Source organism: Miniopterus natalensis, chromosome 11 (genome assembly GCF_054644295.1).
Source record: "Miniopterus natalensis isolate mMinNat1 chromosome 11, mMinNat1.hap1, whole genome shotgun sequence".
NCBI classification, from domain to species: Eukaryota; Metazoa; Chordata; class Mammalia; order Chiroptera; family Miniopteridae; genus Miniopterus; species Miniopterus natalensis.
In genome coordinates, this window is record NC_142091.1 from 71,962,492 (window position 1) to 71,973,738 (window position 11,247).

At 54.8% G+C, this 11,247-nt stretch overlaps 1 protein-coding gene across 1 annotated transcript; it reads right to left on the bottom strand.

Annotated features, from left to right (window-relative positions):
* Window positions 1-1,973: 1,973 nt before the first annotated feature.
* Window positions 1,974-8,882, bottom strand: SLC22A6 (solute carrier family 22 member 6). The gene is made up of 10 exons (XM_016216353.2): window positions 8,514-8,882; window positions 8,081-8,184; window positions 7,692-7,846; window positions 6,389-6,557; window positions 5,791-5,914; window positions 5,522-5,637; window positions 4,118-4,332; window positions 3,875-3,983; window positions 2,367-2,570; window positions 1,974-2,070 (listed from the first exon to the last, which is right to left on the bottom strand). The coding sequence occupies exons 1-10, from the start codon at window positions 8,880-8,882 to the stop codon at window positions 1,974-1,976; spliced, it is 1,662 nt and encodes a 553-aa protein (XP_016071839.2).
* Window positions 8,883-11,247: the final 2,365 nt, after the last annotated feature.

Here is an 11,247-nt window from a genome sequence, read left to right on the forward strand (position 1 = left end):
CAGCTGCTGCAGGAGGTCATTGAAGGCCATGGTGCAGGACACAGCAGGAGCACTGGAGCCGTGGCCTCCTGCTCCCACAAACTGTCCCTGTGTTTTGGTGCAGGGGGAGGCGAAGGACCACCCTTTGTCTCTCTAACTCATCAGTTCCTGGGTCTGTGGTAGCCCTGGGCCTCCTGATGGCCAGTGGTGGCTTTTATAAGTTCTTTCTAAAGGAATCAAGTTGAACTGTGACTTGAGAGTAACACATTCAGTTGTTAGAATCCCTGGGTTAATGGTTTGTTCAAGGGGCCCTAAAGGGCAGTTCAAGTGGAACTGGGTGGAATGAACTTCCTTCCTGTGCGGAGGGACACGCACGTGCCCCAGTGTTTGGCAGCTTGAGTGTCCTCACGAGGTCAGAAGAGGACATGCTTCCGGTTACAGATGGCTGTTTCAGCCACCGGTCTGTCATATTTTGTTTCGGCAGCTCAGACAGACTAATATAGCCCTCAAGGGTGTCACTTATATCCATTGTGTGACACAATTCCAGCCGAGAAATGTGGCAGAAAGCCCGTGTGGGGGAGGCGACTTCTGGGAAAGGTAGTCCTGCTCTGCAGAAGGGAGGCCTGAAGAGCAACTGCCCTTCTGTGCCTGCGGGTGCTGCCGCGTGAGGAGGTGACACCTGGAATCCTTTTGTCATCATGGGGGCAGTAGGTGACCTGCTGAGGAGGGGAGGGGAGAGGGTTGGGAGGAGCTTAGATCCACGGTGATGTTGGGAGCCTGAGTCATAGAAGCCTGTTTAAGTCCTATTTTTTGCAACGTGACCTTGTGTCTTAGTCAGCTTGGGCTGCTGTAACAAAATACCATTAGTGGGGTGACTTCTCCGTAACAGAAATGTGTTTCTCACAGTTCCGGAGGCCGCAAGTCTGAGATCCTGGTGCCAGTCTGGCCAGGTTTTGGTGAGAACCAAGTTCCCATTACAGACGGCTCACTGCTTCTTTTGTTTTGTTTCGATTTATTGATTTGAGAGAAAGAGAGAGGAGGGGAGAGAGAGGACGGGGAGAGAGGAAGGGGAGAGAGAGGTAGAGACTTGTCCCACTTATCTATGCACCGCTGGGTGATTCTTGTCTGTGCCCTGACCCAGTGTTGAGCCCACGACCTTGTCGTGTGGGGATGAAGCTCTAACCGCTCCCCAGCCAGAGGCCACCAAAGGCGTTTGAGGAGTGGGGACAGGACCAGAGGGTGCGGTGAGGGGCGGGGTAGAGAATGAGGTGAAGACAGGCAAACATTGGGGCATTTATGTGGATGCAAAAAAGTTTACGGGACCCTTCCACCCAGGGGTCCAAGGGATCTCAGGGTGGCCAGAAGGCCCCACAAAGGGGCTTTGCAGACTCCCTTCTGTCTGTGTAGGGCGCAAGGCAGGCGCTTGCCAGGCCCAGGGCTTAACCTCGGGCTAACACAGCGCTTTGCTGTAGGTGCCACTCTACACACATCATTAGATGGTTTTCTTGGACGAGGAGGAACAGTGGGCAAGGGGGTCCACCCAGTGTTTTTCTTTTCTTGTTTTTTAATTGACTTGTTTTCCTTTTTTTAGAGAGAGAGAGAGATAGGTTTTTGTTCCACCTATTATGCATCCTTGGTTGACTCTTGTATGTGCCTGGACAGGGGATCGAACCCACAACCTTGGCGTATGGGGACGATGCTCTAACCGACTGAGCCACCGGGTCAGGGCAGATGGGTTCTGTTACCTTTTGGCTGGCAGCTGGTGGTGTGGAGTGGCTGTTACCTCAGAGACAAGACAGACAAAGGGAGATGCTGCCCAGAGAAACCTTTTAATGATGTGGTCTTGGTGGGGTCCACGCAGAGAGGGGTGCCCTGGGGAGCTGCTTCCCTGAACCTCCCGGCACTCGGGCTGCCAGGCCCCCTTCTCCTTCCTTGTGCGGGTGGCCCGGGGCCTGCAGGACCCTCGCCCCTTTAGGGCTCTGTAAGGCCTGTTCTCAGTGCTCGGAGCCCATTCTTCTCTTGTGCTCAGGCTGGAGCGGGACCATCTGCTTCTGCTGCTCTTGGTGCTGTCGCTGCGGCTTCCCTCTCCTCCTGGGGGGCAGGAGAGGGGTGCCCTAGGTATGCCGCCTGCAGGCCAGGGCTAGGGCCGGGAGGGTCTCGGGGGCTCTCCGCTTAGCTGCACCCAGCTACCAGCTCTCTGCCTCGAGCGCCTACCCCTGCCTGGAGCTGAGAGCCTCAGAAAGGACTCGAGAGACTCAGCCAACTGGGGAAACAGGGACAACGAGCGCCGGCCTGGGAAAGGAGGCCTGGGTTTGAGCCTCAGTGCCACCCCAGCCTGGACGCGTGACATGAGCTACGTCCCTGCTCCTCTCTGGGCGGGAGCTCACCTGTTTTCCAAGTCCTGCACTGTGTCCGGCAGGGGATGGCCCAGGGTCTCCGGCAGGAAGGCAGTGACAATGCTGGCCACCACGGGGACCGTGCCGTAGATGAAGAGAGGCAGGGAGGGGAGGAGCTCGGCGGCCATGCTCACCAGCGGGCTCGAGATGCTGCCCACGCGGGCCATGGTGCTGCCCATCCCTAGGCCTGTCTGCCTGAGGGGCCCGTGGGGGGGCTGGTGAGGGTTCTGGCGTAAAGGCTCAAGTGCTCAAACACCCCTTGGTGCCTCCTCCACCCCCCATTTGATTAGCAAATCAATTTGGCATTTGTTTTAGAGATTAAAAGAAGGGAAAAAACCAGGGTGGGGAGGGCCCTGGCTTTGGAATCAGGGCATTGATGTTGCCTCTGCCCTTAACTTGCTGTGTGACCTCAGGCAAGTTCTTTTTTTTGTCTGGGCCTAAGTTTCCTTGGCAGTCATATCAGACAGTTGAGTTAGGCCAACTGCCCTCAGGTCATTTTTGAGTTACAGTTGCCCCAGCAGCACACAGTCAGACCGACTGGATTAGAATCCTCAGGGGAAGGGTCTGGAATGTGCAAGTTAAGAGCAGGTTAAGAACATTCTCTATGAGGGCGGAGGTTAAAAACACTGGCTCAGGAGACAAACTGGATTCAAATCCAAGCTTTTTCACTTACAAGCTGTGTGACCTTGGGCAAGTCACTTCACTTCTCTGTGGCTCAGTGCTTTCATTTGTAAAATGGGATTAATCATAATACTTACCTGATAGGCTTATTATGAGGATTAAATGAGTTGGTATTTTGAAAAGTTTAAGACAACACCTGGCACCTAGTAAGGGACTTACACCATTGTGCTTTCCCCTGAAGCCCCAGGAGGGCACAATACAGTAACCGTGACCCTTCAGGGTTCTCGTGCCAGGAGGCTTAGGGAAGCTTGATATTTCTTTGATATCTCATGTGAATTTTGCATCCATTCTTAAAATAGACATGTTTCTTGTTTCTTAATTCAAACTCCACCCTCTGCCAAGTCTCAGCACTCCGAAAAACAGGGCTGTGTTTATCCGTACAGCTGATATACCATCAAGCCCCACTGCTATGAAGTGCGGCTCCTGTGACGGGAAAGCACTTTCATGCTTGTGGTCTTTGGTGTCAGATGTACTACTTGGTTTATAGATGGAATTTAGATTTGGTGTCAGGTTCTAACTTGTGCTTTGAAGATCAAGGGGGGACTTCCAGTCATTGCCTCTGAGATGTGTCTTCTTGGCTCCCTACTCTGTCTCAGTTGGGCCACCTCCTGAGATCTTCTAGGGTCGGTAAGGGCTTAGCGAGTAGTCAGTCCCATGTGAGTCAGGCCCCCACGTAGGTAATCACTGGCTGCTATATACCTTGTACTGGTGGGTGCTGGGAAGGGGTTTTGAGCTGGGCATGCTGGACATGCTCTGGGGTATGACCTGAGTGTGCAGGAATGTTTTACCTTGAGACCCCTCATTAGGCTTCCACTCACCGAATCACTGTGGGGTACAGCTCCCCAGTGTATAGAAAGATGCAGTTGAAGGAGGAAGCCAGGCAGCCCTTCCCCAGCACAGCAAGGGAGGTTCGGACAATGGACTGATCTAGAGAAAAAGGTGGGGTATCAGAAGGATCTTGGGAGTGGGCGCTGGGAGGATCTGGCCCTGCTGTCTTGTGAGAAGTTGAGCCATGCCTGCGGATGAGGCTGAGGCTGAGGCGGAGGGACCAGCATGCTCACCCTGGGGTAACACCCCATTGACCAGGATGCAGATGCCAGCCAGAAGCAGTGAGGCCATCTGGGCAGGTCGGCGGCCCAGGTTGTGGATGACAAGGAAGCTCACAAGCTTGGCAGGCAGGTCCACAGCTCCGAAGATTACCTGAATGAGGTAGATGCTAACCCCAAAGCCTTGCAGGTCCATGACCAGCCCGTAGTAGGAGAAGCTAGTGGCAAACCTGGGGGGGAGGGGGGAGGGGTATGCGGTTTGTCATGAAGACTCAGAGGTGAGGTGCTCACTCAAAATAAGGGTGAGCTGCCCTGAGCACCCCGCTGACGGAGCTGGAATCTGCCTCGGCTGATCTTTCTTCAGACAATGATACCCAGTTTAAATACTGGGGCAGTGCTGCAATACCCCAAATTATTTTCACTTGGTTGCTATGTAGGATTTACGTAGTTTTAGTCTTTATCTTATCTATTGAAACTGGGCTGAGGGAGGACATGTGGATATCCAAGCCCTATCTTTATTTTTTTTAATTTTAATTTTTTAAATATATCTTTATTGATTTCAGAGAGAGGAAGGGAGAGGGAGAGAGAGAGAGAGAGAGAGAGAAACATCAATGATGAGAGAGTCATTGATTGGCTGCGGCCCACAACCCGGGCATGTGCCCTGACCGGGAATCGAACCCTGATCGCCTGGATCCTAGGTCGACACTCAACCGCTGAGCCACTCGGGGGCGGGCCAAGCCCTATCTTTAGAGCCAAGGTTTTGGGAGAGGCAATAGCCTTCTAGGACCTGTCCATGGTGCTGGAATGGGTGTTGTGCTTCTTAAGATGTCAAAAGCCCACAAAATGAAGCTCGGGTTCTTGGATAACATCCACAACCTAGAGTAAATCCAAAACTGGTAACAACAAAATCACTGGTAGGGTTGTTCCTTTGGACCACGCCTTTCTTAACTGTCATGGGGTTGCTGTGGCGATGGGATCAGGAGGGTGGCTGTCAGAAGGGTAATGGGGAATGTTGCAATGGGAAAGGAAGACAGTTGGCTGAAATCAGCCTCGGCCAAAATGGACATATGGAGATAGGCTTTAGGCATCTTACTGCCTGTGCCTGCGCTTCTGGCCAAGGCCAGTAAAGTCTTTGAATGTTTTCGAAGCCAGACTGGTCTCTGCCTTCATGATGTAAATTTCTACATTGGAACAGAGCTGATAGAAGGAGAAATGGAACCACTGATGCCCAGTTTGGGCTCTGGAACTGGACTGAGGACGGAGTTCATCTGGTCCTTCAAGACTCTCCTTGGTGGAGGATTTCTGCCCCTCATAGCAGGTCTGGTGACTTTTCCCCCCTCTCGCCTGACTTTTCCCACCCATTGCATACACTCTCCCCCCATCAGCTGCTTGTCTCCCGGTCTGTCTGTCTGAGCCTACCACAGCATGGAGAGGCAGAGGAAGAGGGGGCGCAGGGTGGGGCAGCGCAGCAGCTCCATGGCCGAGGCCTGGCCTTTGCCCAGGGTCAGCTCCTTCTGCACACTGGACCGAAGGACCTATCAGGATGGGAGGGCTCAGCACCTAGGCTCCCCCAGGAGCTCCTCCCAGCCTAACCCCTTACTCAAGGAAGCCCTCTGGGTCCTGAGACCTGGGTTTAGGGTGTGGGGGTGGAGCCCTGAGGAAGTCATGGAAGGTGTTGGGGGTCTCACCTCCATACTTAGCTTGGCCCCCTCATCCTGCTTCCCATTGATCTGGGCCACTCTCTGAAGGGTCTTCAGGGCGAGGTCCAGCCTCCCGGAGGAGGAGTACCAGCGGGCTGACTCGATGAAGAACCTGGGGGCAGGGGGGGTGTGGGTAAAGGCATGGCTTCAGTTCCAGTCTGCTGGGGTGGGGAAAGGAGGCGAGCTTTCCGGAGGCCTGCAGTGGGATTTTACTTAAATCTAGGAACCCAGGGGCTTTGTCAGATCCATCTGTCCAGGACCACAAAGCAGTGCCCAGCTTGGTGATGGCTCATTGTGCAACCCAGGAACTGAGTTCTTGGGTGCTGGGTAAAGGGAGCAGTGCAGCAGGCTGGAGACCTGGGGGAAGCTGGGGAGACCCAGAGAACTGGACACCTTGGGGCAAATCCTTTCCCTACAGCCTGTTTCCCCAACTCTCAGACTGAGACATTGCCCTGGGTTTGACCTTCTGGCTTTGACCTTCTCTGATTCTGTGGGGCAAGGTGTTTGGCCAGATCTGGGGAATGTCTTGTCCCTTGCAGCCCTCTGAGCTTCTGTGGCACCCCCACCCACCCTGGGCCCCACGCACCAGGAGTAGATGAAGGAGACGAAGAAAGGCAGAGAGACCAGCAGCTGCAGGTGGCGCCAGTGGGGCACAGCATAGGCCACTCCAGCCAGGACTAACTGGCCCAGGCTATAGAAATAGCCAACCATGGCGCCCACATAAGCCCGAGTGTGGATGGGCGTCCACTCCATATCTGGAAAGAGGGTTAGAACAGGGTGGTGCAACTTCCTGGATGCCAGGTGGGCAGGGGCCCTGGGCAGGCAAGGCCCCCTCTGAATGCAACCCCTGCTCTGTCCCCAGGCTCAGTGAAGATGAGGGTGGGAGCCATGGGAGGGAGGGGGAGGTCTTCAGTGGAGGGGGTTTGGGATCCCAGGAAAGGTCCCCTCCGCTCCTCTGCTGGGTTTTGGCTCCACCCTGCGCTACAGTCCTGGCTAGGCCTCCTTTCTGTTCAGTGTCTCTGGCCACTCAGTCCATCCTCAACAGCAGCCACTCTCCCAGTCTGGTTGTCCCAGCCTGGGCCGGACTTCGGCCTCCGTGGTCAGAACAGCTCAGAGGAGGCGGCTTCCCTCTGTCCTGGAGAGCTGAGGTGGGAGTGAGAGCACCCCTCTGAGGAGGCCCAGCTCCATTCCTTGTGTGCCCCTGGGCGGCGGCTTGGACACAGACTGGGCTTTGGGGCTGCGCTCTCTGGGTGATCTGCCCCAGCCTTAACCTAGTCCTGGTTAATTCCTTTAGTTCAGAGAATCCCAAAACCTTAGATTCCATCTGGGCTTGAGGGATGGCCTGGGGTAAATCCTTTCCCTTCTCCTTGGCCTCGGGTTTCTCATCTGGGAAACATGGGGAGGGGAAACACGGCTTATGCACAGGCCACGCTTGGTTCATAAATGGGTTTGGTCTACATGAGGAAAAATATTAGACAAATTGCTAACACTAAGAAATTGGGATATTTTATATTAATAAAAAGGAGGGGGAGATCTATGGTAAGGGGAGGCCTCCTGGCTGTGACCCCTCTGGATGGGCGTGACTCTCCTTCAGGTACAGTCCTCCCCCCTCCCTAATGCCTCTAGTACCTGGTCTGCTTCGGTCATTTACAGGACCTGCCTGATCCTAACAGTGGAGTTTGCAAGCCCATACCTAAATGAAGGGTGAGGGTGTTGTAAGCCCCCCGCAAAGGCTGTTCTGTTGGCTGGAAGGGCAGACCCAAAGGGCTGGCCAAGGGTAGGTAGAGCTCAGGAGGGGGGCCTGGGAGGGGAGGCTGGGAAGCTGGCGGTTGGCTGAGTGGTGAGAGGAAAGTGGGTAGGACCCTCCCTGCCCTCCCAGCATCCCTCACTCAGGGTTATGCTGTTGAGCAAGACGCCAGCCGTGGACATGCCCGTGAGGAGCCGGAAGGCACAGTAGATGGGGAAGCTGGGGGCAAAGGCTGCGCAGGTCCCTGACACCGCTGTCTGCAGGTGGTTCCAGATCAGCACCTTCCGGCGGCCCAGCCTGTGGGGGAGGGAGGGCCTGCATCAGGGTTCCTGGGGACCAAGTGGCTCGGCTGGGCAGGGAGAGGAGTGCTGGCCCTGGGTGAGGTCCTGGGGTGGGGGGGCGCTTCTGAGGACTTAGGAAGTATCATAAGACTGGTGCTGGGAATGCCAACCTCCCACCTAGGGCCCTAAGCCCAGCCCAGGAGCCCCCAACCCCAGCCCCTGCTCCTTGGCCCGCCCACCCAGGACTGACCTGTCTGCCAGGTATCCGAACACCATGGCTCCGAGAAGCACCCCTACCATGTACAGGGACTGAGCCAGCTGGCGCAAGGCCCTGTGGGAGCACACAAGGTCCCACTGCGGGGAGAGGGGATGAGTCAGGCAGAGAGGAGCCTGAGCTGTGCGGCAGCCCCTTCCCTCCCAGCTGGCCCTCGGAGGTGTCACCCTCTTCCCCTGACTCCTCTCTTTGCTGTTTGTCTCCCTGGTCCCAGGAGCTGAGAGGCTGTTCTTGACTCCCTCCCGCATCTACCTTCTCCACAAAGGCCCCCGCTTTGAACTCCTTTCTCTGTCTTCCCACGTGGCCTCAGGAGAATTGGAGCCAGTCAGTGTGTGTGTGTGTGTTTGTCTATCTCAGAGGGGAAGGCACAGTCTGGATGGTGCACGGAGGGGGCCCCAGGCATCCTCACCTCACTCACGATGGTGGAAGGGAAGGTGCTGTTGTCGTAGATCCAGCCATCGGTGCAGGGCTCTGTGGCCTCTGTGCCGTTGGCCTCGGTGCCATTGGGGAAGGGTGGTCCCCGTTGCAAGGAGGTGAAGCGGAGGCAGGACTCGGGCCGCCCCCGCCTGTCCCGGGGCAGCCAGGCCTCCAGCTCCCCGTCCTTGCTGAGGTTGGCGCTGGCCGGCGGGCGGCAGTAGTGGGCGGGGATGGCGGCCGTGAAGTTCTGTAGGATGTTGTGGGGGGCCATCAGCAGCAGGGGGAGGAGCAGCAGAGCGACTTGGATCTTCTGGAAGCGGCCGATGCCCCCCAACTGCTTCAGGAGGTCATTGAAGGCCATGGGGGCCAGGCCCAGCCGAGTGGCTGGGGGTTGAGGACTCCCAGTCCCAGGATCTCCGTCTGTGTGTCTGTCTGCCCGCTGTCTGTCGCTGGAGGACAGGGGCTGTGACTTCTGCAGCTGAGTTGCTCCTAGAGCTGAATCCAAGCTGGCCCTGTGGGGGGCCAGCAGCCTGGTGGGCCAGTGCCCTCCTTCCTGCTCTCTCTCCTGGTCTGTCCCTCCCTTTCGCTTGCAACCTCTTGTCGCGTGGTGGGGGCTCAGCTTTCGGGGCTGCTGTGGCCTTGACCCCAACATGCACAGTATTTAATCCTTGGCCAGGAGGGAGGGAGTTAAAGTGTGACTGAGTGTCAGAAGGATTAACCCTCCCAGTATCCTGGTGTCAGTGGAATGCCTCCAAGTGGGTATAAAGGGCAGGAGAGAGTGGACTGAGGTGGGGGTGGTGGGAGGGGGTGGACTGCTCGGGCCCATCTGGGCAGCTGGGGCCGGGAGGGGACATAGTGGAACCTTTAGTCTTTCTTTCAGTGAGAAGACTGGGTTCTGAGAAGTGTGGTGGCCTCTGGAGGGGCGTCTGTCCTTTTTAGTGGACAGGATTCAAACAGTCTGTCACTGGGAACGGCTGCCACAGGACGCCCAGTTCATCTGAATTTCAGATCAACAAATAATTATTTTTTTTACTGTATGTCCCTAAAATCACATCGGACATACTTATATTGAAAAATTATTCATTGATCTGAAATTCAAATTTAACTGGGCTCACTGTATTCTCATTTGCTGGAATTCACAACCCTGGTCTTTGGTCTTCTGGGGACAGCTCATATCTTATAGGACCCTGGCTTTGTTCAATGGAAGAAACAATAGAGGTCAGAGGCTACTTTGAAAGCAGTGGGACCTAAGACCAACATGGTACATGATGTAGATGAATTTCTTCCAGTGCCTCAGTTTTAACTTTCTGGCTTATCCTGATTCAAACCCCCCTTTTTTGCATGCCTATTTTATTTTAAGCCACAACTCCAAGATGCTCACTTGATTTCCTCCAGTACTTGGCCCCTGGGCTCTGGTCACACATGATCAGGGCAGTGCCCAGCTGTGATCGGATGGGATCCAATTGGTTGGATCATGGGTCGGGTGTGCCAGGAGAGCCGGTCGAAGCTTCTTGCTTTGAGTTTGCCTGTGATATAAAACGTGGGCTCTCGAGTCAGCCTAGTTGGATCCAAATCCTCATTCCACACTCACTGGCTGTGTAGCTGGGCAAGTCATTAAACTCCTCTGTATCTCAGTGTTCTTGTCTGCAAGGTGGCCTCTTGTGTTGTTGGAGGGTTAAAGGAGCCAATACAGGTAAAGATCTTAAAGTAGCCCCTGCCCCATAGCTCAGTGATTATGAGCTCCACTGATTATTTATTTCTGGTAAAAAAGTAAATTTCACATTGATTTTAGAGAGAAAATATGCCTACGCACATCTTATCCTAAGAACAACGATTCTCCACTGAGGGCGATTTTGCCCCCCAGGGGACATCTGGCCATGTCTGGAGATATTTTTGGCTGTCACCACTGTGGGTGGTGGTGCTACTGGCTTCTAGTGGGTAGAGTCCAGGATGCTGCTGAAAGCCCTACAATGCACAGGATAGCCCCACACAACCAAGGACTGTCTGGACCCAAAGTGTCCATAGTAAGGTTGAGAAACCCGAACCTAAAAGATGTCTCCAGCTTACTTCATACAGTGATCGATCCCATACCTGCTTGGCCAAGGGTATTCCAGTCACACAGATGACTCCTGCCAAAGCAGTTCTAAGGTTGCCCACGCTCTCGGTTGAGTGGGAAAGCTGTTTGCAAGGTGAGGAAGAGAACCCTCCTCCGTGTCTTGCCTGAGTGCAGCAGAATAGCCTGGGCTGGCAGTGCTGTGGCTCCTTCCCTGCCCAGGCCTACTGGGAGGGGCCGGACCAGGGCCCGATCTTCCTGTGTCCAGCTCAACATTCTTCTCCACTGGCTTCTTTTTAAAAATTTAAAAATTGGCCTGGCCAGGTGTGGCTCAGCGGTTGAGCGTTGACCTAGGATTCAGGTGATCGGGGTTCGATTCCCCGTCAGGGCACATGCCCCGGTTGTGGGCTCGATCCCCAGTCGGGGGTGTGCAGGAGGCAGCCAATCAATGACTCTCTCATCATTGATGTTTCTCTCTCTTTCTCTCCCTCTCCTTTCCTCTCTCTGAAATCAATAAAGATATATTTAAAATTGATTTTCAAAGAGAGAGGAAAGGAGAGGGAGAGAGATAGGGAAACATTGATGTGAGAGGAAAACATTGATCGGCTGCTTCCTGTGTGCTCCCTATCGGGGATTGAACCCACAACCCGGGCGTGTGCCTTGACTGGGAATC